This window comes from Coccidioides immitis, assembly GCF_000149335.2.
Source record: "Coccidioides immitis RS genomic scaffold supercont3.5, whole genome shotgun sequence".
Taxonomy (NCBI): domain Eukaryota; kingdom Fungi; phylum Ascomycota; class Eurotiomycetes; order Onygenales; family Onygenaceae; genus Coccidioides; species Coccidioides immitis.
In genome coordinates, this window is record NW_004504307.1 from 2565444 (window position 1) to 2591278 (window position 25835).

Sequence of the window (25835 nt, forward strand, 5' to 3'; positions counted from 1 at the left end):
TACTCACACCCGCATGGAGATGATAAAGAACGTGTATCATACCACGGAGAAGGCAATTTGGGGCGAACAGCGGCCCGAAGCGACCCGCGAGGAACCCATCTCTGGCGTGAAAGGCGAGGGAACACCATCTGACCCGTACGATGCTGGAAATGTTACTGGCGATGAACCAATTTCCGGAGTGCAGGGGCAAGGAACTGCTTCGGACCCGTATGATGCGGGCAATTTGTCACGTATGCGTCAACCCTTTTCCCTTGAGCTTCTTTATGCGTCCAAGGCTTGCTATATTATCAAATTCTCCTTTATACCTATAGTGCTTGCTCGATTATATCACCCACAGTTATCACCTAAATCAATGGACCTTCTTTTCAATGCCCACAAATGCAGTACATATGAATTAAAAGCTGATATGGTTTTTTTTTCTTCTTCAAACAGCTTCCGAACCAGTAGGACATTCAGAATGTCACGTCTTTGGCCCTGCAAGAGGGTCGTTTGACCAGGGCATCAGTCACCATTCAGGTGCAGGAACCTCCACCCTCCCTGACTCCTCACCTGGCGTTCCACAGCCGTCAGGGATTTTGTCATCTGGCGCTGCAGACACCGGATCTTCGATGGCGCACACTGGACAAGCCTATATTCCTCTGACAGAGGATAGTAAGGTCAAGTCCGTCGGTTCGGTCCCCCGGGGAAATGGCCCATCCACTCTTGGTGGCAGAGAACCGTTTAAAACCGCACCCTCTGATGCCCCAGGCACTGGTCCCACAGAGCCAGCAGGATCAACACACCCAACGTCCTCTCCCACGGCCCAAGCATCCACTTCGCCATCAATTAAGCAGCAAGACCTTGGCGGTCAACGGAGGACCTCTGCGCTTGAACTTACTGAAGCGTACCACAATCGAGCTGGACTGGAAGGCTCCCCTAGCCAATCCTCCCCTACAGCATCGGCAAAAAGGTCATCAGCCGATTCAAGCAACGAACAAACCAACCCTGCGAAGGCAAGAGGTGGAGGACCAGAACAGAAACCAGTGGAAGAGAAGGTTGTTCGGAGCACTGGTTTTGCCGCTGAGGGCGGGAACTTTGACGCTTCAGAACCTGGAGCTGGAAAGGAGGCTGATCGTACGTATTTCGCACAACCCTAGTTGATGGCCGGATGTTAATAATTGAAAATCCAATTTGATAGGGCTCCTTGAAGAGCAACAGAAGAGACATCCAGATGCAGCCCCTGTCAAAGGCGCTATGCTCGAGAAGGAGAAATCTACTGAGCACCATGGTGGACTCTGGACAGGAACCCATAAAGCTGGAATCTCATTCTCCAAAGCAAAGGATAAATTGCACATTGGAAAGCATCATGACAGTTAATACAGATGTTCATTTCTGTGCACAATTGTTTTATTAATGGTTTATATATCCATTGAGGTTTCACAGAATGCTTATTATGTGGATCAGTGGATATTTAGGTCCGGTTTTTGGATGTTGACTTTATATGCGACAAGAACCAAATGTATCCTTTCACTGCAACTAATATGGTCATTTTGATGGTAGTTGCTATTTCGTGGATCTTGTCCGGGTCTTCCCTGAAGTTATTGTATTAGTCTTCGGAACTTGATGCAAAATTCGAATACGTTTGCCATGTTATGCTTCAAGATAACAAACCTTGGCTTGGAAAGCAACCGGTCTGTTCAATGTCTCGAATTTGACTCAGAATCGAAATGTCTACACAAATTATCAAACCGCAAATGTGAGACCACTGTTTATCATAATCCAAAATTGCACTTAAGCAGCCCGTAATGCACCTGAATACCTGAATACATCCTTTCGTATTCGCCCCTACGATCTTAAAGCAATACTAGAAACACCCACTACCAATATCTGCTTTTCATTCAAAGAGTAACTTCAGCTCCTCAATCCTCTCCTTTCTTCTATCCTCCTCACTGGCATCTCCGACCCTCAATCCCAGCGACCCCGCAATCATCATCTTTCTCTCCTGGACCCTTAACATCCTCTCCTCAATACTATTCTTCACAACGAATCTCGTCACCTTAACATCTTTCAACTGGCCCATCCTGTGTACGCGGTCAATTGCCTGGGCTTCAACGGCAAAACTCCACCATGGATCCATCATGTACACATGATTCGCGGCAGTGAGGTTAAGGCCTACGCCACCGGCGCGAAGGCTGATCAGGAGAACATTCGGAGAGGGTTGTTCAATATTACCCTTTGAGTTAGATTTATAGCTTCGCGTGGACAGGAACATAGGATTGTCGTCCTCATCTTCTTCAGGTTCGGAAAAGGCTTCGGGCATCTGATTAAACTGAGCAAGGATAGCTTTCCTAGCTTTTTGTTGCATAGATCCATCAAAACGGAGATGTTCAATGCCTTCGCGAGTCAGCTGCGCCCCAATCAAATCCAAAAAAGATGTAAACTGGGAGAAAACGACGGCCTTAGTATTTTTAGGCAAACTAGAAAGATGTAGGATGAGTGCATGGATTTTCGCTGAGGTACGCGCAGATGGTGACAAAGGATGTATGCGCCGAAGAGAAATGCGCGGCCCTGAAGACAAAGATTGGGGGGAACTATCGTATAGGTCATCCTTTGGCGATGATTGCCCGGACGATTTGTGGCGGATAACCTCGAATATGTCACGGATACTCAACGTCTCGCGACACGAGAAGCACCGAGGAGTTTCTCCTTTATCCGCTTGATGTTGTATATAAGTCTCCAAGCACTTCTTACAGGCAGAATGCCAGCAACTAGTAACAGCCGGGTCAATCATTGGCTCTTCGGAGCAAATAGGGCATTCGCCACTTGATTCTGTTTGGATTTGCTTTAAAGAGTGCGTGGTGAACTTTGCCATTGGATCTTGAGATTCTTCACTATTGGTAGAGCTGGTAGAAGCAGTAAACCGGTCAATTAATTCCTGGAGATCCATATCATCCTTAAGCACATTGACATCCTCGGCGGCGATGGCAGCATCTTCCTCTTCAGCAACAATACTTTGATTCCTTGTGAGAATTGGATGACAGCAAGTTTGGCGTAAGCGAAGAAGTTGTGCGAATATTGTGGTATAAGACTTTAGTAGCGTACCAGCCGCAACGTTATCATTAAAGGTACGCTTTGCGCGGGTGAAAATAACATCGTAAATATCCCGCTCTTGGTCTGAAAGTTCAATGTGTTCAATAGCAATTGTTCGCGACGGCAATGGCACTAAAGGTTCACCTTCGGGAGTCTTCATGGATTTTGTCCGTCGAAGAACCAAGGGCTCCAGGACGGTTTGTACAACATTAAGTGCACGAATAAAATCCTTGGACTCGAATGGGATAGTGATAAACGTTCTCCAGAAGGAGAAATTGCACCATGGCTCAACTTTGAGGTAACGAACAAGGCTAAAGAGGTCCTCGAGCCGGTTGACAATGGGGGTGCCGGTCAATGCCCACCTATGGATGGCCTTGAGTTCACAGCACGCCCGCGAAGTCTTTGACGCACGATTCTTAATGTAATGCGCCTCGTCAAGCACAAGCCGGAAAAATTCGACTGAGAATAATCCAGTTCGACCAATGGCACTGCGATCGCGGCTTGAAGCGATTTGAAAATATTCTGAGCGAACAACACCATAACTGGTGATAATGAGATTAATCGGGCCCCCCGGATTTGTAGAAGAGCATAAAGATCTGAGGTCGACAGACTTTTCACTTCCGTGGTAAACAAGAACCTTCATTGAACCAGGCTTTGACGCTTTCATAGATTCACTCTCCCATTGGGAAAGTAAAGAGGTTGGAGCGACAACAAGAGTTGCACAAGGAGTTCCTTTTGTTGCAGGAGGATTTGTTAAGGCCGGCAGAGCGTTTGCAGAGGTTGGATCGAAAGTGCTTGGGGGAGGAACAGGAACTGGCTTGTGGGAATGGATTAAGCTCATGATCTCGATTGTTTTTCCAAGACCCATCTCGTCTGCAAGTATGCCACCAAGACAATGCTGCTCTTGCAGAGGGAACTCCAAGCTAAGTTCTCCTGAATAGGGATTTACGTAAAATTTGTCTCTATTAAGAACCCGTGGAAGTGGTTTATCGTCAACATCCTTGACAGGCCAAGTATATTCTTCCCAAAGTGGATTCATGGATGTCTCTCTGTTGGATTTCATATCTTTCTCCTTTCCTAGCATCCAGTATAAGGCCTGCTTTTGATATTTTCGGAGTTCCATCGCAAAATGCTCTCCTGGGGTCGCCTCCGGCATCGTAAAATCAAACCGTTGGGCTTTTTGATACAGGCTATCCAGTTGATCCTGGTCCAGTCGCTCTTCTTCTTCTGTGTCAGAGGACTCCTCTTTGGACTGCGTTGAAGACGGCAAGCCTTTTATCCCACGTTGTTCGGCCACTTCAGCAGCCCGAAGTAACCCTTCTTTTTTATGCCGAGCAGATATCTCGTTACTCGATGTGGGCTTCAAATTAATTTCATCGAAAAGTGTAACAAGTGCAACTTGTCGCAGGCGGAGGGACTTCTCTTCCGCAGTTTCTTGCTGTTCAAACAACCGAGGGACATGGTCTTCTTCTTCTGAGGAAAAGGCTGCTTTTCGAAAGGAATTTCTCAACAAAAAGCACTTTATTTGGATGTATACAGTGTCGTTGACCCGAATTAGGTCTGGTGCATAAACGCAAACACCAGTGAATTTGCAAATCTTTTGGTCAAGGAGGGTTGAAACCCATTCTGCAGTTTCTCGAGGCAGCCGACCGATCTCATCGCCGCGAGCATTTGTAAACCTTGTTATAACATCGCTTCTTTGAGTTCCGGACCGGGAGGCTCCCCGGCCGCCTCTCCCAATTTTAAATGTTGGTTGCGGCTTGGTCCGTTCGATGCGAACCTCATCCCCATGGCTGATTAACTTTAAACCAGAGCGAGTAGCCCAACCACCGACTCCAAAGGCGCCAATATATCTAGTCTCAGGGTCTTCGGCGAGCGGTTCGGCAAGAGGGGAATCGACACTAGGTTTCAATGGCAGAGGGGGTTGGAGGGTTGGTCGAACTGTCGAGTGCAAAATATTCGAATCAACAGGATCCGTACGCCGTATTTTCTTCTTCCATGATCCGTCGAAGTATATATTTATAGCTCTCTCTATGTTGCCCCCAGCCATATCCCGAACCATTCGGATTGTATCTTCGGACAGATCATTTCCAACCACGCTTGTAAAAAATCCGACATCAAATTCATTTTTGCATTCTGTAGCCACTTCTGTATGAGCTTCAAAGGTATTCGAAGGATTAGCTGCTTGGGCGTTTGAAGACGTTACGGTCGGCGATCCGCCCTCAATCGATGGCGCACGCGACGACGCGTCGGGAGTCTGTAAAGGAGGAGGGTGGCCTTCTGGTGTTTCGGGTTCATCATCAAAAAAAAAACGTCTTTTTTTCGCCGGGCGCTGGTCTATATCGGAGGAGTTCATGCTAAAGGAGAGCCGGCTGGAATTGCGCCGTCGTGGTTGCGTCTCTCCCCAATTCGACGAAATGCCCAGGAAAGACGCGATCTCCACGCGACACCGGAATAACCTATATTCCGAAAGCCACTTCTCGGAACAACTGTATCCCCGCACGCCGTGCTCCCAAAGTTGATCCAGCACCTCACACACGACAAAAATAGGTCGCGGACAGCAAGGTACTACGCTGATTCTTCCTCAGTCTTTATCTCTTGATTATCGGTATTGCTCAGGTACTCATCGCACTTTTGGCCCCCTTTGGAGGGTCTCCGGCGATTCTTGAATGAGGGGAATTGGCATTTTGGGAGAGACAGTCGGGTCTCAAATCTGTCCATCTTGCCTATGGAGGATTGCTAGCCAAAATGCCTCCGGTGGCCCCCCGCGAGGGCCATTGGAATTCTTTCGATCTGTTTCCACGCTTCCTCGCAGACCCTTGGTACCCTCGTCCCGGCGAAAACGCAGCGCTAGCCTGAAATGGAGGATCGGAATTCCCGCAGCGGTACATGGAAATACGACAGCAGCACTACCCAGCGAGAGCACCCTGGACTTCGATCCTTTTACACTCGGGAAGGACATCGAGAGTTGTAATGGCGATCAGTTGCTCAACCATAACCCTGTACAACAAACTGTTGTACCGCCACTTGACATCGACGCAATTCTCGAAGAAGCACAACCGGGGAGGATACTGGCTGGGCTCACAAGCTCACCCGAATTCCAGCAAGCAGTATCCCAGCTGCCAGCAGCCACCTTTTCCGAAGTCATACGGCTACTTTCTCCCGAATATTTTATTGAACCCAGCAAGGAATTACTGTCTCATCTACACCCCACCACCGCCTATGTCAATCGAATCTTACCACTATCCATGCTCATGGCACGGTTTGCAGAACAGCTGGAAACCATTGTTGAACAGCGGCGCTATGCAGGCCATCGCCTGGGTTTAGCGGAATACACCCATCTTCTGTCCTGCGCTGCATCAATGGGTTATGGTCGAATGGCCCACCGTTTTTGGGAGGAAATGGCTGAGGATGGAATTGAGCCAACTGTCGAATGTTACAATTACTTGATGGAAGCTAAAGCATGGGACGGTGGATATGTGGCTAAAGAAAATCACAGGGTTCGGTCTACCGTTTGGAATTACGAAAAGCGAAAACGATGGCCGAGCAATCCTGGTTATAAAGGGTTCAAAACCGGCAAAGGTGGCGTGAGGGACCAGGTGCATGGCCTCTTCAGTATGATGGTGGAGTCCGGATTGAATCCAAACGAGGCCACTTTCATACATGTTATGACGGCAGCTGGTCGTGAATGGGATATGGAATCCGTCAAAACCACGCTACGGACGGTATGGGGTATCGATGTTGATTTACTTGAAAAGGATCCCGCGAGCCACCCACCAGTAACCGTATACGCCGTATCCTCTCCGCTACATCCTACATCCCATTCTCTATTCGCCGTTGCTCATATCTTTGGCTCTAATAATGAGTTCGCAACGGCTTTGAAGCTTGTTGATTTTATCTCCCAAAGCTATCACATTCCCATACCGCAACGTGTTTGGCAAGAGTTGCTTGAGTGGTCGTTTGTTCTCTCGGTCGATAGATTCGGGGAAAATCTTCGCGAAAAGTCGGTTGGCATGATCCCACGAGATTCTGCCCACAAACTCTTTGATGTTTTCACTTCCTCCCCTTACAACACGCCCGCTAATTTCAAGATGTACGATTTGGTCATTAAGCTTGGCTGGATGAGACAGTCGAAGGACCGGACTTTCCGATATATGCATGCTGCTCGCGAACACTTCCTCCAGACGCTCAAAACACGAAATCAGCTTTTCCATAAACTTTCGAGCATGCACAAAGAGATTATGTCCACAAAAGGACCATACAGAACCGACAACTCATCAGCAACAGGTGAATATGGCTCAGTGTTGTCCGAACCAGCCTATGACTACCGCCTTACCCACCTTTATCCTTCAGTCACCTCTCCAGGGGCTTACTGGGACCTGTATAACACCGTAAAACACCTCAATGTTACTGTTGCCCGCGAAAGCTTACGCTTCCAACGGTGGATCCGATTAGTGCTCACGCGACGAAAGTGGACTGGCTCAAAAGCGCGGTGGGAAAGACAGGGGATCCCAGATTTTATAGCGGAATGGAAGGAATTCCTCCCTCGCCGTGTCTTTTACCATACAAGGGCCGGCATAGTCGAATTTGACCCCGTGAGCCTTTGGCCTGAAGGCCATCGGTGGGACCTTGCAAACTTCATGCTGCCTCTTTGGGATGCAGAAAATCGGCTGATCCAGGGGTATGGTGAGAGTCACCAATCCCAAACGACAGACGATCAAGAGAATCTCAATGACCCAGCCACTTGTGCAACGCGACTTGATTGATTTTCTCGTCCAAGTTATCCTGCCCCCGAATCAGTGCCGCCCTGCTTCGTCCTGCGATTTTCAATCAATGTCTTAATATTTAGCGGCGTTTGTTCATGTATTCTGCACTGTAGGTGCACATTGTACCCAGCAAAGAGTTTTCTTTCCCTCACTGTATATATACCTGCTTCGGTTGGGCTTCATCCAGCATTTGGTCTCTTGATGAAATTGGGTTTAGTAGGTGCAGCCACCTGCTTCCTTTTCTACACTATGATACCATAAATGACAATGCAAAAGTAGTAGCGGACCCATTCGTAAAATAACAATAAGGCTGGAGAAAGATCCGTATATTGGACAAAGTATGGGTCATACGGCCAAAATTGGGACGAGAAATGGTCACCCATGGCCGTTTTAATGCCATAAGTTCGGAGAGAATAACAGCTATATACACATATATGGTGGTACTAAAAAACTCGCTCGCCGGAAAGTACGTAAATTATTAACATAAAAACATGGCGAGAATTCGAAGTACACTATGTTGCTCTCTCTAGTGCGGCAATGGCAGAGACATCCGCCGGAACAAGCGCATACTTCTTTTCTCTGACTGTGGACATGCTTTCTTCTGCATTAGATATTAATATGTTCTTAGAAACAGGGTGAGGACTAAAGAAGCAGAACAAGGATTGGTTATATTTTCTCTCTCTTCAAATCATTAACGACCATATATCGGCCAATCGTGATCCATCCCCATCGAAACCAGACCATTTGGCTCTTATGCGCCTGTACCATCGCCTTCCATCCTGAAAAACACTGGTCGACATTACTCACAAAGAGTAATGTATTTGGTGATGGATCATTTCCCTTGATTTCCGTGTCACTCTCGCCAATGCCCGCTATTATATTTCTAATTGCGCCTAGTAACATACTGATAGGTGCGTCGAAGACGCCAAGATATTTTCGGACGACATTAGTGGTAGTGAGGGTGTACAGATCGACGGGACAAGGGTGGCTCTCGTTGCCTTTCATAAGTATCTGTAGGAATGCCCTGGCGCCGTGGTACAGGGAGCGATGGTTTGGATGGTGGCTCACGCCGGACTTATCGAATGTAAGGAGGACGTCGATGCTCGCGGAGGGTGGGGAGGTGTGGCCGTTGGTAGAGCCGTTGGTCCGAATGGACGCTCTGCGGCGTTGTGTCGAAGCGGGTTTTGAAGACGTGGAATCGTCATGGGTTCCGTTGGCAACAGCACCGGGTGCAAAGGCGGTGGCTAAAAGTGATCCGACAGCGGTTGCAGACCATTCGGTGGTCATGCTATCTGGGAATTGGGATGGATCGTCAAGGACGAATACGTCAGATGGTCCCCGCAAACCGAGGTGCACCGCGCTTTTTTGGAGCTCCTTTTTGCGAATATGACCAAGTCCCTCCGCATCACCTGAATTTGGAGATTTTTAGCGAAACTTTCACGCAAGCACACATGAGCAGAAACAATTAAACCCAGATTCGACCCAGCTCTCCAAGAACGAAGGCAGAACAATAACCATCCGTATACACGTACCGGAGCTCAAACAGAGTATTTTAACATGGTTTCCTAACTCAGGCCTGGTGAGAGCCAAAAGTGTCGGCGCAAAGAACATTGCCTCATCGTCAGGATGGGCGATTAGGAGGCATATCCGCTTATCCTGCAACGAGGGGAAACTATTCGCCAAAGGCGACGAAGGTCCGGTGGCCGATATGGTCCAAAACGCGAAGAATAGAACTGGTAGAAGGGCGAGAGATATAAAGGTGGCTATCGAAATCATGTCTCTTCGTGAAGCGTGCGAAGGCCGAGAGGTATCTGGAATACCACCTCAATGCAATTGATTCAACTGAAGTGGCTGAAACGCAAAAATAAAAGCTCCTATGACGGAAACTGTCGAGTTTCAAGCCCATCCGGCGGTGACGCGGAAAGCTTAAATGTGTCAATGGTTCGCGATCAGGTCGCCAGACGACGTGCGCAGTCGACTGCGGCCAACAAACAGTTCAATCGCTATGATGAATTCGATGCAACACAATAGACGGAAGCTTAGACTATTATTCGGCCACGCATGACAGCATGCGACTCGGGCATTCTTCGAGAGAAACTTGAAACGTGGCGTATCTAGAGAAACGGATTCAGGAGAGCGGGCAGAACGTCGAATAAAGCGCGCGGAGAGTCACTCCGGCATAGTATCACAAGCCGGGCAGAGAATTCAAAAATACGACCTTTTTAGAAAGCTTAACAATCCTCTATCCTAGCATCCCCCGAAGTCCTGAGAGCATAACCGGATTTCGGCCTCCTAATACGTATTCGCGACCATGCACAACGAGGCTCTCGCTGTCTAACTCTCGCTTACTAAGCTTGCATCAGGCAATTAGTTATTCCTCTCCGAAAGACGCGTTGCAGGATGACATAACCACTTCGCTCTTGGCGTCATGCTGTGACTGTCGCCGATCGACAGATATCCCACACAATACGGAGGACAACGAAGAGGAGAGATATCCCATTTCTCCGTACCTCTTCTAGCGAGTTGTCAAGTCAATTTCTAAGCGCTTCCAAATTCTTACGCAATCGGAACGAGGCGAGGATCTCCCGGTCAGTTTGCAGCATGATCCTTGGGACCCACTTCAAGAACGTGGCAGATTTATTGAGCGTATTTTTCCCTCGTCACCACGACAAATTCGTGAAATCAGGGGTCTAACTTAAGTTATTGACTCCGGACGTTTGAAATGAGTCTACCGCAGTCCTGCTGTACTGGCCAATGGTTTTGTTTCACACAGTTTGAGCCTGCTCTTTAGTTGTCTCGGATGCTGCTGCTTCCCCGATCCAGCACCAAAGGCCGAGTGGTGTAGTTGGTTATCACGTTTCGTTAACACCGAAAAGGTCCTGAGTTCGAGTCTCAGCTTGGTCATTCAAAACTTCTTTTTTTCGTCTCTTTTCGCCTTTTTCTTTCTCCCATGTGTGCGGTGGGCCTTTCGGATAGAAGTGGCCCGAGATTTTTTGCGTGGCCTTCGGGTGTGCGTCCTTGGCGCCCTAGAATTAAGCTTAAACGGTTTAAGCTCGCTGGAGCAACATTCGGGCCGACGCGGGATCCCTGCATCAGAAACGCGGGGGAACAACCACCACGTAGAAACAAGATGTAAAGTGGCGACGGGGTACGGAGGAGGTATTTATTTTAGGCTCTCACGTACTCCGTACTGAGCGTACTTTATGGATCCTGGATAGCTATTACAAGTGCATCAATCAAAGCACGACATACAGATTGTCATAGAGGTTACAGTCTGTTGGTTCGCAGTCCTGTATCCTGTTTCCTTCTCCCGAACTTTCTGCTATTCTTTCTCAGTCGTCGTCACATTCCTGGGCCTTCTTATGCAGATAGCTGGTGTACAGGACAATGGAGTACCGGAGTACTCCGTTCCTCGGTGCCAGTTGATTGATTATATAATCATTCCACGCTGTCACGTGCCAGCATCTTGGAACCTCAAAGCGTTGATGGCAATCTTTGGTTTTCATTGTATGCAAGACTGCATTGTTATCACCCTCGAAGTAACCATGCCGCCTCGAAACCGTAAAGAACGTCGGGCTGTTTCTGCGTCTTCCGCTGCCACTGGCAATTTCGATCCGGTGTCAATTCCTATGGCTCGACCGTCCACCAGGGGGCCCCTATCCCAGAAGACTCTCCTTGAAATTGCTACAGAACGAGAAGCAACCGGCAAAGGCGGGACCGAATTTATTCATGTCTCTTCCTCTGGCGAGATAATAGGAACAGAAAATTTGATCGACTCCTCCCGCTCCTTCGGCCGCCCCGCGCAACGTTATGAGTCAGACGAGATCTCTGAAGCTAGCGAAGACGATGCCGCTATCCCTCCCTTCGCCGACACCATCTTCCTTTCATTACCACTCTCGACTGTTTACTTCACGCTCTCCTTTCTAGCGGCTCACCAGTACGCGCAAGAAATTCCATATAAGAAGCTCATCCGAGATTCCATATTCGTCGCTTTCCCTATCTTGACGTTTTTGATCCACTTCGCCCATGGTCACATAATTTCATTCAAGCAAGTCAACATCTTTGGAAATAAAACGGAGTTAGACGGGACAGCCGCGGATAGCTCAGCAGCTACTCGACCCATATCCCTAAAATCTTTATTCCCTCTGACTACCCGAAATATAATTTTCTGCATTTTGGCCATTATTTCGGGGATGCGCCTTATCGCCATGGCAAGTGAAGGTTCATATTACGCAGTAATGAAAAATACTCCGCCAATTGGAACAATATGGGTCTGGTGTGTTTTTGAACTTTCTCTAGGTTTCGCTGTATTAGGTCTCTTGATTCCGGTCGTGTGGGCTGTTGGGTTGAAAGGTTACAGCATGATATGACAGGCCGAGAAGGTATGCCTGTTGACTTAGCTCGAAAGTGCTCTCACCTTTGCACTTTACGTTGTAAACCATGCTTATGGCTGTCACTGACCAAGCTGGCATCCTTATCGCCGAGAGAGTGCTTGGCAGAAGTCCACATATATTGTATCCGCCCCTGAAAAAAAGCCCTGTCGGCTAGGCTGCTGATCAACCTTAATGCCGTCGATCAAAAAAGGGACAAATAAAAGAATATGGAACGAACTCGGGAAGCGTTTATCTGACGGAAACCAGAAGCAAAATGAACGATATACCCCACGGAGAATCGATGTTCTCCTGAGTCAAAACCTGTTATCACCGTATCAGCCTCCAAGCGATGTTTGGCCCATTCGTGATCCAAGCCATAGCGGTATGACAATGTTCATATGTTGACGAATACTGAAATAGAAAGGTTAGAAGGTCATGAAAATCTGGAGTTTCCAAACCTCTCCTCACGTAGTTGCAATCAAATATTTGCATGTTATAACCTGCCTCGGCGACGATGGCTCAATGGATACTTTGGAAAGCAAGGCCAGAGCTCCTGTGTTAGCAGCCACAGCTTTGGCCGCATTATCTACGGATAGGAGGAAATACAATTTTTCGTTTGTGGTTGAATAAACAAATCAAACGTACCGAATTTCCATTGACCGTTACCCACTGTGCCCGAACGATTCTCAATTGGCATCTTCAAATTCCCTACGAGAGTGCGGCGTATTGATACTTTTCCGTTCTCTCTACGCACGGCATTTCCAGATTTAAACATCGCCCAATGGGACCCGGAAAGTGTACCTGCCGAAGTACCGCTACGTCGAACCGGAATCATTCCTATTCGTGGGATTTTGCGGATTCGGTTGACACAGGGGCGTGGGGAACTAGCCGAATGTGCTCCACGCCGGGAAGCTTGCAAAATCCGACCAGAAGATGATGATTCATTTCTCAAGATTCCCGAAAACCTACGCGCAAAATTCCTTATTTAGTTCAATCCAAGGACGAAGCATCAACATCGCTGTCGACTGAGACTTTACATCCTTTTCCCCGACAATGGCAGACCCCGAAGGAATCGAGCTACGAACTTAAGCTTCTCGACCCACCAGGTTCGAAAGGAGCTCAAGTGCAGAAAGTTCCAGATACGATGCGTCAGACGATGAGCAGTACATTTTACATCCTTTTCCCCGACAATGGCAGACCCCGAAGGAATCGAGCTACGAACTTAAGCTTCTCGACCCACCAGGTTCGAAAGGAGCTCAAGTGCAGAAAGTTCCAGATACGATGCGTCAGACGATGAGCAGTACATCACAGCCGAGCTTGCCCTACCACCAGTTGATCGAGGCATCCATGCCTAGGCATTCTTGATTAGGTGCTTCATCGTCGAAGCTATAATCTGGGGTAGGCTCGAGTTGTCCGCTTTATATCTCTACCAAAAAGACGCGAAACAGACATACTAATGGCTAGGAACAGGCTTGCCTTTTGCATACGGTCTCTTTCAGGACTTTTATACCACACACGAACCTTTCAAATCTGATCCTTCGGGCATCGCAGCCATCGGGACGACAGCACTTGTGAGTGTAAACCGTTCCCGAATCTCATTGATCAAAGTCCTTCAATGGCCCTTCAAGCTAACTTTCCATCTTCCAGGGAATGATGTACCTTGGGAGTCCTATTTGCTTCATGGCTATGCAAAAATGGCCATTCTGGAGAACTTGGAGTATTCGTATTGGTTTTATTATTATAATCGCCGCATTAGTTACATCTTCCTTCGCAACTGATGTCTGGCAACTTGTTTTTACGCAGGGCGCATTATATGCAGTTGGAGGAACTCTTGCATATGGCCCTGCAATTGTCTTTGTTGATGAATGGTTTGTCCGCCAGAAAGGGCTGGCTTATGGGGTAATGTGGGTAGGTAATTCGACAGATTTGCTTCTCTCTTATACAGTTCTAACGTTAATTAATTGCAGGCTGGGACAGGATTTGCAGGTGTAACAGTTCCTTTCCTCATGTCTTGGATGCTAGGGCGCTTTCACTTAAAACCAATAGCGTGGGCAGTAATAGTTGCAATCCTCGCAATTCCGTTGTTTTTTGTAGTGAAGTCGCGAACCCCGATAGTCAGAGACATCATGCACGCCACCTTACTTTTAACTTTCTAAAAAAACGAACCTTTTTGGTTTGTCCAGCTTGGTAATATTTTCAAAGGGTTGGGATACTTCATGCCCACTATTTACTTGCCAAGCTACGCGCGCTCGCTTGGAGTCCGCAACGAAGCCATCACTGCCACTGTATCTCTTCTCAACGGAGCAGCTGTTTTCGGCTGCATTTTTGTCGGTTTCCTTATTGACAGGTTCCATATCACCACTGCCATTCTCATCAGCACCATTGAAGCCACCTTTTCTATTTTCGTTCTATGGGGCCTTTCCTCTTCAATCGCAGTTCTCTGCATATTTTCAATGATGTACGGGTTCTTTGCCGGGGGTTATAGCTATACGTACGCTGGGCTCATCAAAGAGGTGCATGCCGATGAGAATGGCAACGGTAGCGAGCCGGGAATAGTAATTGGCTTCCTCGCTGCCGGTTGCGGGATTGGCAGCGTAATCTGCGGTCCGTTAAGTGAAGCCTTAATCAAAGGAAGGCCCTGGATGGGTAAAGCCGGTATGGGCTATGGAACGGCATACGGTCCGCTAATCGTTTTCGCCGGGATAAGCGCGCTTCTGGGCGGAGTAAGCTTCGGGGCGAGACTACTTCGATGGATGAAGTAGTTATTAGGTAGAGAACGAAAGAGTTTCAGACAGACATTGTTTGAAAGTCGCTTGGATTTCATTAGAAAGATCTTTAACTGCGGTTCGAGAGGGGTGGGAGGCACCCTAGCTAGTCATAAAACGATAGGCGTGGGGCAGAATTCAACCAAAGTCGCTTGGATTTCATTAGAAAGATCTTTAACTGCGGTTCGAGAGGGGTGGGAGGCACCCTAGCTAGTCATAAAACGATAGGCGTTGGGGCAGAATTCAACCGATGCCTAATATATATTCATAGATACAAGGTCAAGATAGGTGGGAATGAGATTGGTGAAATACGTGATTGGTAAAACATCGAGGGAAAGTCAAGCCTGCGAGCTATCAAAGGTCGTTGACTGTTCTCGATTGTCCATTAACGTATTCCAACCAAGGAGCCTCCAAAGTTCTTGAATAAACCAGTCACCGTTGTTTTCACCGGAGCTTTCGATATTATCTGCTGAGCCATTCATGCCTCGTGACTGCACAACAGGACGTGGGAGCTTCAATGAATCTTGAAATTTAGCATCATCTTCTCCAAAGACACCCCGCAGAAGTGTATTCTGCAACTTCTTTTTCGTATGACCGAGGAAGGGTGAGGTGGTAGAAGTTATATTACAACTTCTCACCCCACTTTTTAGGTGATCGCCACAGCGATCCAGAGTTGACAGTGCCTGCTCAAAAATCCAGATAAGATGGTAGCTTTGCAGCACTGCGGCATGCTCCAGGGTAGTGGGCTCAATCCTGCTAGTTGGTTCTTTCGCAAGTGGACCGGGAAGAGGTAACTTGGACGGACAAGTTCGAAGGTCGGAGTTGGATCGCAGCTCTTTGAACACGACCAGGCCAAGCATCTGGCCAATGTGCTCCAGAAGAATGAATAAAAACCCCTCTAGCAGATCTATCTGCTTATATCTGCTGGTGTTTATTGAGAGTATCATGGTAGCGAGAACTCGAGAGATAGAATCCAGTGTCTGGCTGTCTTCGCGTGACAATTGAGCTAATGGCTGCCCAAGTGGATTCGTAGTCTTGGTTCTGGGAACTTGTCTGCCTTTCTTTGTGGACACCTTTCCCAGATTAGAGATAGCTTTTGCCTTGGCCAGAACATGTTGATGCAGCTGGAGGAGGATAAATTGAAATAGATGAACAAGGTGATAATGAATTATTCCTTTGTTATTTTTCACCTTATCTTTTCCTGCTACCTTTCTCAAAGCCTGCAAGAGTAGGGGATAGCATTGTTCAAAAACAATCAAAATGTCCAAGAGGCCTGGATTCTGTGAACGGATGTGAGAACTGTTGTCAGAGTTCATGGTTTTGGTGCGATTTGGACCAATAGATAACCGAATTAGTTGCTCTACATTGGCACAAATATCAGCGCATGTAGTCACCAGCAGCTCTGGTTCCGACCGCCTATGAAGTAACTTTCGAAGGGTATGAACACGTCGCAAAAATGGAGTTGTAGCTACAAATTATTTAGTAAAAAACCGACTGAAGCTTATTTAGAAGGCTGTCGAATACCGTTCTCTGGAAATCCAGCCGCTATGCCTAGCTCAGAGGCAGCAAACTTTGAATTTGCTTTACTGATATTTATTTTCTCATCAGCTGTAGTTTTCGACCGTTTCGGTGGCCGTAACGCTATGGAGCCAGGACTACCGTTTGTTTTTCTCTTCCTTAACGGGGCTTTCGACCCAGATTCGGGCTCTACGTTAAGAGCTGAAGCTCCATTTCGTTGCTCAAGTTCATAGATTCTGTCGAGTAGTCGGCTTTGGGCGGCTTCAGATTTCTCGTATGCCTCCCGCCAGAAAGCGGTACTGTCTAGATGATATTTCTGGCTCGACTCATCCCGTTCTCTCTGCCCAGTCTTGATGTAATTTCTGATACGAAGAATGTAGTCTAGAAAAAATGAGCGTGTGAGCTGACACGGGGCTCGCTCGGGGCTCCCTAACCTTTGATGGTTGTATGTGGCGGCTTTGACTTCACAATGGCTATTGCTAACGCCAACTGAGCTTGAGAAGGAGGACTAGGTTCCCCCGGATAGGGTGATGCAGCCATCTTCGATAAATGGCGACGAGAGACATGCTAGAGAGCACTGAAGACGCATGGTCAAGCATGGGATGTTGTTGGAAGAAGAAGAAGAAGAAGAAGAAGAAGAAGAAGAAGACGAAGAAGAAGAAGAAGAAGACGAAGCCCGGGCTCTTATACCCCGCCACGTACCAAATGAGGATGTCTATCTGATTTCCGAGTAAGGAAGTAGCAAAGTGGATGCTGAGTGATCAAATCTCCCAGTGTATCTCTGTGCTGTTGGACGACTTCACTGAGAGGCTTGAAGCCTTCGGAGCAGTCCATTCGGGGCCTGGCCGTCTCATATGGCTGATACTAGACGACATTCTTCCTAAGACTCTGTCGCAGCCATTTCAATTGAGAACATTAACTAGTTATTGCTCGTTTGCAGCCCATGCTCACGCTGCCGTCGACGAACGGGGTTAGTTATCGCAATTCCGAGTTGCTTATTCATCGAGGCTTGGCACATTAGCAGTGGCGGCAACTTGCTCGCTGAATCTCTAACCTAGAGCAAACGCCCCGACGGCTCACATCGCGAATACAGCAAGCTTATTGCTTCGGCTTGCAGGTCATTTTATTGTCTTATTCATTATGGCACCTTTAGACGACCTAAAGGCTCATGCGGCTTCCTCTCATGACTTTTACGCCTTACTAAACATCTCCCCTGCCGCTGCTGAAAATGAAATCCGCCGTGCATACCGCAGGACAGCCTTGAAATACCATCCCGACAAACTCCAGAACCCAACGCCCGCTGATATAGACAAGTTTCACTTGCTGCAGATTGCATATGATGTCTTATCCGAACCGTCAATACGGCAGCTTTACGACAATGCCCGGGAGGCTAGGGAGCGGAAGAAGCGGGAGAATGAGATGCTGGAAGGTCTACGCCGGAAGATGAAAGAGGACTTGGAAGCCAGAGAACGTGGAGTTAAAAGACCCTTTGCGACAACAGGCCTTGGTCCAAGCATTGATCTCGATAATGCCGAGGAGCGGCTAGAGCAGGAGATTAGAAGATTAGCGGAAGATGGAAGAAGGAGAAGACAACAAAAAGAAGAATTGATGAGACGGGAGGTTTTGGAAGAAGAAGAGAGACGTGAGCAGGAAAAAGAGGAAAAGGAACGTGCCGCCCAAAAAGAAAAAGAGAGCCGACGGAATGTTGGTGGTACGGCTGTTCCCGAAATTGAACGAACAGTTAAGGTGCGCTGGATCCGCGAGGACTCAGGATTGGATCTCGATAAGACCCGCCTGGAATTGTTGTTTTCACCGTTTGGGGAAGTGGAGAGTACTTTTACACTCAAAGACAGGAGACAACGTATCGGAGAGAAACGGGAAAAGAAAACCGTCGCCACGGGCGTCATCGTATTTTCGTCGATCGTTGGCGCCCATGCCGCGGTCGAAGACAGCAAAAGACAGAAAGGCGGAGAATGGGACATTATTGAATCTGTCTTTTGGGCTTCGAATAAAGAGCCAGATTTGGAATCACATCGGGGGCCCTCTCCTACAACTGCTGCCCAAACGGAGCCCGCGGCAACCGCTCCTTCCGGTGCTAAGCCGAAGTCCTTCAACTTTCCAGGTCTGAATATGCCTGCTGCAACTTCTGACGACGGCATGAAGAAGGCCCCCTCGTTTGCCTCTTTCTCTTCAACGGCCAACGTCACTTCTACGCCCGGGCCTAATCTTGGGACCAACAGCCCAAGTTTGGAGGAGATCACCCTGATGCGCTTAAAGAATGCGGAAAGGAAACGGCTCGAGGAACAATTGAGAAAGGAAGATGAGGCTAATGAACTTGAGGAATCCGAAGGCACAAAATGAATGAGAGAAGTTCTTATTTGACGCAGGTGGTTTGGATATGTCGGGAGGAAGTGACCTATCAAGAAGCCGAAGAAGGCATCAGGTTATGAGAGGATCTAGGGGAATTGTCAACTGACTTAATACTTAGGATCATGAAAATATCCCGCAACATATCAGCTTTGGGAATCCTCAATAGCTTCGGTTCGAGTCCATCGCCAGTTCCTGGGGAGCCATTACCAACTCTTCAATATAGGGTTTTACTGGGCACTACGGCCGCCTAAGAATGGATGGGAGCTGCGCAACTCATTCAATCCGCTGTGTGCGAATATTATGGCTGAAATGGAAGAGCCCTTACCAACCAGCCAGTTCACCTGGCAATTTCTTGGATCCTTTGAACTTAGAGGCAAGCGCACACTGCTACACCCCTTCAAAGTCACTGTGCCGTTCGCCCGTTGATCCCGCCAGCATGGATCACTTTTAGTATGTCTAGAAAGACAAAGCATTGGAAAATAGGCAGCTTTTGCCCGCTTGACCGTTCTTCTAACAACTCGGATTCACCACGAGATTCACCAGCGTCTCTCCAAGCATACTTCATGGCTGGCATTAGGAGTGTATCGTTGCTGAGTCCATATGTCCTTGTAATATTCGCCGCATGCAGAGAATTATGATAATTTGTTAGGTTGGCGTGGCCTCCTTGCTACGAAGATACCCCTTTCTTGTATGCAATAAATGTACGGCCCTAACATTAATAGAGGAGTTAGCCTGGAGATTTACATGATTATATACATATACAAAATCTATGTGTACAGTGCGGAATATATGCATTCATACCATCCAGGCGTGCTCACAATATATCCACTGAAAGAATATTCACTCGTTATAGAGTACGGAGCACTCTGCGGTCAGTCCTCTTCCTCTATCTGCTCCGTCCCGCTTTTGGCCCTGTGTACGTCTTCTTTCGTCTGCCTCTGCCTCGTTCCACCGTGTAGAATATAATCTTTTACCCAGGGCGGAATAAAGGCTGTCACTTTCACCTCCCCCGCCTCAGCGACACCAGCATCCGCATTGGCCTCCCATGAAATTTTAAACTCCTCGCTAGGATTATATTGAGATGATTCTCCCGTTAGAGAGATATCCGTCATAGTTTCTAGGCGGCACAGCGCTAGTCCAACGTTTCCAATTCGAGATATGAACTTGCCCGCACTCCGTCCCTTCCCGGAAGCGCTAGACTTTGTTATATTCGCTCCCGCGGATGGGAGGAGTAGTTGGGAATCTGGCGAATAGACGGGAATTCCTGAGCTGGATGGCATGGGCTTGGGATCCTCAGTATTGTATAGTTGTACAGGTAATACGCGTTTGCGTACAACGCCACGATGGTGCGTCCGGATCGTTAACTCTTGACCGAGATAGCAGCCCTTGTGGAAGTCAATTCCTCCCATGATATCCATATTACTATCCATCGGCAAAGCAGATTCGCGGCCAAGTTCGTCTTGTCCCTCCGGAATGCCATGCAAAATTCGGCGGAGCGTATAGGTAGAGAGCGACGCTTGTTGTCCAGGAAGCGGCTGCGACAAGTTCTGCAAATTGTCTCCGGCTAAAAGCACTCTGTACCCGAAAGCCGGAGCACGATTATCAGCACAGGTTATAACTTCTCTCAATACGTCTCCAGTGTCCTTCGTCTCCCAATTTTTGGCATTATCCCAGACGGCCCATACACCCCTCTCCCCTTCATCCAAAGCCCTAAACTTCAACTTCGCCCTCAACTTATGCTTTTTCAAATGTTTCAGCAAATTTGTAACCTGTTCTTTATCCACTTCGATCAAATATCCCAGCTCCATTCCCTCATTTCCCCCATTCTCCTCCGGCAGTGTCGGGTAAATAAACGTATCATGCAGCAGTCTTCCTTGCGCATTCAGAAACCCGGCATAAAAGGGCGTTGTAGGACTTGCGCGAGATTTTGCAGATACTACATTCTGCGTAATTAGGCCTTGCAGAAATGAAGTGCTGTCTGCACCGGTGAGAGAGATAAGTGCCCGGTTAACAAGACGGACATGACCGGCTTCTGGTGGAGGTGGAGGGCGCTCGGCTTGCTTTTGAGCAAGGAATGCTGTTGAGGATAGGCTACGCCGGTGAAAATGACAGCGAGAACAAACAGATCCGGGACGTAGCCGAGGCGGCATCTTCTTCTAGCTAGTAAGCTGGCTGATGATTCGATTGTACCGATATATCCGATTCACGCTCAACCTTGTTCAACACGGATCTTATATCACGGCGGTGAGAAACGGCAGTAAACGGCCCTATGACATATGACGCCCAATCAACCCACGCTCGCTCTGTACGAAGTAAAGATGATAGAGACAATTAGAGTACGGAATAGACGGGGTGAAGTGTACGGAGCATAGAGCTTTACGATGGCTAAAATCTCATATCAATTCCATAATTTATCAGTAAGGCGAGCATAAGCCCGAAACTAATCCACTAACCCCAAAACACACCGCCGCTAACGTTGACCCTTTACAACACCGTCCAAATACCCAAGTAAAAATGCTTTATCTACTGGATATGTCATTTTGTTTCGACTAGTTGGTCTAGATTCGCCATTGCCATGGGTTTGCGGCAAGGAACCTCCCACGAAACCAACAATACTGGATTTGGCTGACGACCTTAATTGCGATGGCTCGACCTCCGTGAACTTGGGAAGCGGCTGTTCCCTGGATGGGGCAGACTTGCCGAATAGAGAAAGTAAAGTCTCTTTATGTGAGCTGGATTGACTTTGACGATCGTAATTTAGTTCCTTTGGCGGGCCCTTCGATGCCTCGGGCTCGTCTAGCATGGTCTCTCGGTGAGGTTTCGTGAACGCGCTAACAGTCACGGTATGCGTTGGCAGAGACGCTTCCAAATTATCTTTATCCGGCCGACGGAGAATCCTGGGCTTAAATGGTTTCGTAAGCTCTGAGATCTTAACGTTTTTCCTTGATGGAGAACGCGGGGTTTGGGAACGCGGCAGAGTCTCTGAGCTTTCCTTTGTCACGGCGCTCGGGCGGGGAAGAATGGTGATGTTAGATCTAGGCTCGATTTGAGACTGAGCTGGAATTGGCGGGGGAAGCCGCCCCGCTGATTTTGGTCGATCAAGGGATTCCTTGGGGGCAACCGAAGGGCCAGGGGCTTTCAGGAGTATCGCCTTTTCCCCAGTAACAGATTGGGACGTAGGAGGTATGCTCTCCTGTAATTTGGAGGTTGCCGCCTTTTCGCTCTCCGGAAGGATTGACAGTTTCACAGCATTTGCTTGTGACGTCGATGGAGTGACCGCGGGCGAAGTAGGTGTCCTTAAAAGTTTCAACAGGCTATCCTGATGATCAAACCTACGAACTCCAGCCTGGCGCTGTGGTTCAGGAGGAACTTCCTTGGAATCCGTAGTAGGTTGGTGCAAACTATCACCTTTAAATACATTTAAAAGCGCCAGAGAATGCCTATTCAATTTTGGAGGTGGAAGTTTACTCGCGGGCGGAATGGATGGAGCCTGGAAGTTCGAAGGTCGCGAAACTTGACTCGATTGATGTACATGCTGATTGGAAGGAAGTCGGGGCTGAGCTTGAGGAGCATTAAAATAGAGGTTGGCGAGTGCCGGAGAGATCAAGGTTCCTGAACTATCGACAGGAGGGTGTGCCAACGATGGTCGGTTACTTTGTGGTAAATGATACTGGTGCCCTTGGTGTGTGCTGGTCACCATCGGGGGCCGAGGGAGTTGCGGGAAATGGGAGAAACGTTCCGGCGGGGGGTGCGAAAATCCGCTTGCAGTGATGAATCCAGGTTGTGGATAAACCTGGTGGCTGGGAAGAGTAGAGTTGGGAAGGGTAGGGACACCTTGTCCGATGGTTCCAGCCGTTGATGTCGGCATTGGAACGGTGGGCTGATTGATAGGTCTGTCGTGAGATTGAGCTGGAAGTGAAATTGATGGTTGAGGTAAGGTTGCAGTCGTCTGTTCTGGGAAGGACGAATGGGCAGATTTTTGCCCGAGACTCGGAGAGGTATAAACATCACCCTGCTTAAGCAGCTGTAAAAGCGCGCTGCCCGTTGCTGGCTCAGGCATGATTTGTTCCGGTTTAAGTAGAGGGAGAACCGGTTGGGTAGTGGATCCGATATTGAGCAGCTGTTTTAGTTGAGTAGAAGGGTCTTGATGTGCGTGAGCTCCAACAAAATCTTTGGGAAATGGCGCTGCTATGCTCTCATCCTTCCGCAAAGCGCCACCATTTGTAAGTTCTCCGTCCTCCGCTGTTATATATGCAGGATTCTCAGCTTCTACCCGCACGGATTGTCCTGTTGTTTCGGCAAGATCTCGTTTTCTTTGAAGCGCGATCCACCTCTTCAGAGGCCCTAGGAAAGGGGCAACCATGTAAAATTTATTCTTGCTGAAACTCTGCCCGTTGCTTTCTTCCTGCTTAACTTTTTTCTGGGTGGGAAGATCTGAAAGCTTGTACCACTCGATCTTGCTAATTTCCTTCCTTGTCCTCGGTTCAAAATGCGTGTCTTTTGGTACTCCTCGAATCACGTATAGTCGCATATTTTGTTCTCTCATTGAGATGTCAATATACTTAACCTTTTCCTCATCCTTTATGAGACCGGATTGTTTAATATCAAATCCGGTCTCCTCGTATACCTCTCTGGCTGCACAGTCCAAGTCCTTTTCATCCTTGTTAATCTTTCCCCTGGGGAAACTCCAGCCGGCGGTTTTCTTCCATCCCTTGACGAGGACGACTTCATCCATAGTCTCATTCAGCAGGATTGCACCGCGGACCGGAACCCGGGTTTTGTAGGCCAAAAATTCTGAAAAGGCAGTTGAATGGTGGTAGCTTGACCATTGTGACATCAACGGACAATGCTGAAATATAAGAAGCGCGAAGCTACGAAGATTGAAGGAAGGAAGATTCGGGTCTAAAGGTCGAACGAAATCTTCGTAAAACCATTGGGCTTCTTCCACTTGGAAGCATATTCGCTCTACCGATTCCAACTCCTCTCGTGGGAGGTTAATAATGAAGCGGACGCACAGGTCATCCAGCCCTGCGAAGAAATACGGTTACGGACCATCCAAGATAAATATATACTGATGGGGATTCAGAGGCAGTCACTCACAGTCTTCGAGTTTCATCTTTTGTTCCACCATGACTTCTATATTTGTGCATTTCAACACAAACGGAATGCTGATGAACGATGGTTACATCCGCCAGAGTCTCGATCCGAAGTCGGCGACAACTGCAAGAGACTGATGGCGAAGGTAGGGTTAGGATTCAATATAAGCTAAGTTTTGAGGAGAAGCTGGCATATAACAAGAGCGCTTCAAAGAAGCAGCTAGGTTTCTAAGAGAAGCACAGAGAGCGAGCATACCTGACACGGAGCTTCCTGTGCCGCTTTGTTGTCGATCGACGATGATTCTGGCGCCGCCCGTGGCTGCGGCTGTGGCTGGCCGAAGCAACCGTGGCGGTGCTATGGCTAGTGAGATGGCTTTAGTCAGCCAAGCAAATGCGGGATGACGTCCATTTCGCCGTTCTCGACAGCGATTGGGAACAGCTTGCCGCCGTCCGTGAATCCGGACGAAACAAGGAAGCGAACAGACAGCGACAGCGAAGATGGATTCGAGACAATTTAATTATAAATTAATACGGACATCCCTGGCAGCCTGGCAGTTTAGCCGCTGAGGGGAAAGGAATACACTCCATGCTGTTGACTGGTCATATGTCACTTCTGATCACCAGAACCAGGAGTCAATAAGTAACTAATGAAAGCCTCCGGACTAGTCAATTATCCCTTTTCACTCTCTATTCAGAGCCTGCTAACTATTATTTAACTCCATCCTATTCCTTTCAGGTCCAAGGCGCCATTCTTTCCTACGGAGTACTTCCTTAACCTTTGTTTCCTTTTTTCATATTATATTAAATTAGGTGTCTGTGACCAGCTGCAGTGCCGTTCTATTCTGCAGATTCTTCGACCTCGTTTTACTCCTATCAACTGTTCCGCATGGCAGCCAAAATTGCAGGCGCTCTTTCGAAGAAAGTCCTGAAGGAGTCCGCAGAGAATCGGTTTGGACAAGAAGTAAGCACATATTATCTTTGAACCCCTGAATTATTTGGTTGCCCGTCCTGACCCAACTTCAGGACCCCTATTTTGAAGAAGTCTCAGCGACCAACCTCCTCGGCCGACCAACGACCAGAAGACGACGCAAGGCTGCCCCGGAGGGCATCTCGGAAAACGATGCAAAGGTTCTCACCAAGGTGAAACGCCGTGCATATAGGCTAGACTTGTGTCTGTGCAATTGCTGTGGAATAAAATTTGGCTGGAGCAGTGTTATCGCTCTGGTGCCAGCGTATGTTTCAGCTTTTTTTTTTTTTTTTTTTTTTTTTTTTTTTGCATGCAGTTTATCTGACAACCTCTAGTTTCGGTGACGCTCTTGACATGGTACTCGCCCTTATGGTTGTCAGGAGTTGCAGCAATATTGACGGCGGACTTCCCGGAAGCCTATACTTACATATGCTCCTCAATGTTGCTTTTGATTTTGCTATCGGACTAGTGCCTTTTGTTGGCGATCTCGCGGACGCATTATACAAATGCAATACAAGAAATGCCGTTTTGCTCGAGAAGTATCTCAAGGAGAAAGGCAAGCAAAATTTGAAGCGCCAAAATCAAGGCACCATAGAGATGGGGGATGGCGTCCAGCTTGGATCAGGGCAGACTACCCCTAGAATGAATCAACCAAGGCGACCGGAGCACGCGCATATACCGCGAGACGACGGCCAACCTGGGAATAGTGGACGCTCGGGCAGGATAAGAGAACCCGACTTGGAAATAGGAATACGATGATTTTTTCAGCCTTATGGCTTCCAGTTTCACATATAGATTCTATTTTCCTCTTCTTGATATATTCAAAATATCCATCTGTTTAATCAGAACTAGTTTTTGTTGGCACAACGGCATCATAACAGTTCTTTATGACTTCTCTTGGTACCTATGTT

The 25835-nt window shown here is 48.0% G+C and overlaps 11 protein-coding genes and 1 non-coding gene across 12 annotated transcripts; 7 read left to right on the forward strand and 5 right to left on the reverse strand.

Moving 5' to 3' along the window:
* Positions 1–13: 13 nt before the first annotated feature.
* CIMG_09317 (uncharacterized protein) lies at positions 14–1356 on the forward strand (the record flags this gene model as incomplete). The annotated part of the gene is made up of 3 exons (XM_001239695.1): positions 14–230; positions 433–1113; positions 1178–1356. The coding sequence occupies 3 exons, from the start codon at positions 14–16 to the stop codon at positions 1354–1356; spliced, it is 1077 nt and encodes a 358-aa protein (XP_001239696.1).
* Positions 1357–1669: 313 nt separating this feature from the next.
* CIMG_09318 (DNA repair protein rad5) lies at positions 1670–5425 on the reverse strand (the record flags this gene model as incomplete). The annotated part of the gene is made up of 1 exon (XM_001239696.2): positions 1670–5425. One exon carries the CDS (start codon positions 5423–5425, stop codon positions 1874–1876), a length of 3552 nt encoding a protein of 1183 aa, XP_001239697.1. The 3' UTR covers positions 1670–1873.
* Positions 5426–5632: 207 nt separating this feature from the next.
* On the forward strand, positions 5633–8082 carry CIMG_09319 (pentatricopeptide repeat domain-containing protein). The gene has a single exon (XM_001239697.2). The coding sequence runs from the start codon at positions 5739–5741 to the stop codon at positions 7833–7835; it is 2097 nt and encodes a 698-aa protein (XP_001239698.1). The 5' UTR covers positions 5633–5738; the 3' UTR covers positions 7836–8082.
* A 98-nt stretch (positions 8083–8180) lies between these two features.
* CIMG_09320 (N-acetylglucosaminyl-phosphatidylinositol deacetylase) lies at positions 8181–10119 on the reverse strand. Its single transcript, XM_001239698.2, has 2 exons — positions 9368–10119; positions 8181–9244 (listed from the first exon to the last, which is right to left on the reverse strand). Exons 1-2 carry the CDS (start codon positions 9609–9611, stop codon positions 8502–8504), a joined length of 987 nt encoding a protein of 328 aa, XP_001239699.2. The 5' UTR covers positions 9612–10119; the 3' UTR covers positions 8181–8501.
* Positions 10120–10665: 546 nt separating this feature from the next.
* On the forward strand, positions 10666–10739 carry CIMG_15104. Its single transcript has one exon. It is a non-coding gene; the product is annotated as a tRNA-Val (tRNA).
* A 620-nt stretch (positions 10740–11359) lies between these two features.
* On the forward strand, positions 11360–12665 carry CIMG_09321 (uncharacterized protein). The gene has a single exon (XM_001239699.2). The coding sequence runs from the start codon at positions 11381–11383 to the stop codon at positions 12203–12205; it is 825 nt and encodes a 274-aa protein (XP_001239700.1). The 5' UTR covers positions 11360–11380; the 3' UTR covers positions 12206–12665.
* Positions 12666–13364: 699 nt separating this feature from the next.
* CIMG_09322 (MFS monocarboxylate transporter) lies at positions 13365–14970 on the forward strand (the record flags this gene model as incomplete). The annotated part of the gene is made up of 6 exons (XM_001239700.2): positions 13365–13451; positions 13564–13606; positions 13679–13779; positions 13856–14116; positions 14176–14322; positions 14392–14970. 6 exons carry the CDS (start codon positions 13365–13367, stop codon positions 14968–14970), a joined length of 1218 nt encoding a protein of 405 aa, XP_001239701.2.
* Positions 14971–15105: 135 nt separating this feature from the next.
* On the reverse strand, positions 15106–17031 carry CIMG_09323 (uncharacterized protein; the record flags this gene model as incomplete). Its single annotated transcript, XM_001239701.2, has 3 exons — positions 15106–16441; positions 16498–16872; positions 16926–17031. 3 exons carry the CDS (start codon positions 17029–17031, stop codon positions 15312–15314), a joined length of 1611 nt encoding a protein of 536 aa, XP_001239702.2. The 3' UTR covers positions 15106–15311.
* Positions 17032–17573: 542 nt separating this feature from the next.
* CIMG_09324 (cell cycle control protein) lies at positions 17574–18852 on the forward strand (the record flags this gene model as incomplete). Its single annotated transcript, XM_001239702.2, has 1 exon — positions 17574–18852. Exon 1 carries the CDS (start codon positions 17632–17634, stop codon positions 18850–18852), a length of 1221 nt encoding a protein of 406 aa, XP_001239703.1. The 5' UTR covers positions 17574–17631.
* An 881-nt stretch (positions 18853–19733) lies between these two features.
* On the reverse strand, positions 19734–21011 carry CIMG_09325 (folate-binding protein YgfZ; the record flags this gene model as incomplete). The annotated part of the gene is made up of 1 exon (XM_001239703.1): positions 19734–21011. The coding sequence occupies one exon, from the start codon at positions 21009–21011 to the stop codon at positions 19734–19736; it is 1278 nt and encodes a 425-aa protein (XP_001239704.1).
* A 228-nt stretch (positions 21012–21239) lies between these two features.
* Positions 21240–24023, reverse strand: CIMG_09326 (decapping enzyme Dcp2). The gene is made up of 2 exons (XM_001239704.2): positions 23962–24023; positions 21240–23889 (listed from the first exon to the last, which is right to left on the reverse strand). Exons 1-2 carry the CDS (start codon positions 23990–23992, stop codon positions 21332–21334), a joined length of 2589 nt encoding a protein of 862 aa, XP_001239705.2. The 5' UTR covers positions 23993–24023; the 3' UTR covers positions 21240–21331.
* A 390-nt stretch (positions 24024–24413) lies between these two features.
* On the forward strand, positions 24414–25683 carry CIMG_09327 (uncharacterized protein; the record flags this gene model as incomplete). The annotated part of the gene is made up of 3 exons (XM_001239705.2): positions 24414–24918; positions 24981–25189; positions 25260–25683. The coding sequence occupies exons 1-3, from the start codon at positions 24844–24846 to the stop codon at positions 25681–25683; spliced, it is 708 nt and encodes a 235-aa protein (XP_001239706.1). The 5' UTR covers positions 24414–24843.
* Between the last annotated feature and the right edge of the window lie 152 nt (positions 25684–25835).

Bases quoted from the DNA above. Each gene is read 5' to 3' on its own strand.
- CIMG_09321 (XM_001239699.2), top strand. From the start codon at position 11,381: ATGCCGCCTCGAAACCGTAAAGAACGTCGGGCTGTTTCTGCGTCTTCC.
- CIMG_09319 (XM_001239697.2), top strand. From the start codon at position 5,739: ATGAGGGGAATTGGCATTTTGGGAGAGACAGTCGGGTCTCAAATCTGT.
- CIMG_09320 (XM_001239698.2), bottom strand. From the start codon at position 9,611: ATGATTTCGATAGCCACCTTTATATCTCTCGCCCTTCTACCAGTTCTA. The intron at 9,245-9,367 runs GTACGTGTATAC...CTCCAAATTCAG, and splicing joins AATACTCTGTTTGAGCTCCG to GTGATGCGGAGGGACTTGGT.
- CIMG_09326 (XM_001239704.2), bottom strand. From the start codon at position 23,992: ATGGTGGAACAAAAGATGAAACTCGAAGACT. The intron at 23,890-23,961 runs GTGAGTGACTGC...ATTTCTTCGCAG, and splicing joins AAAGATGAAACTCGAAGACT to GGCTGGATGACCTGTGCGTC.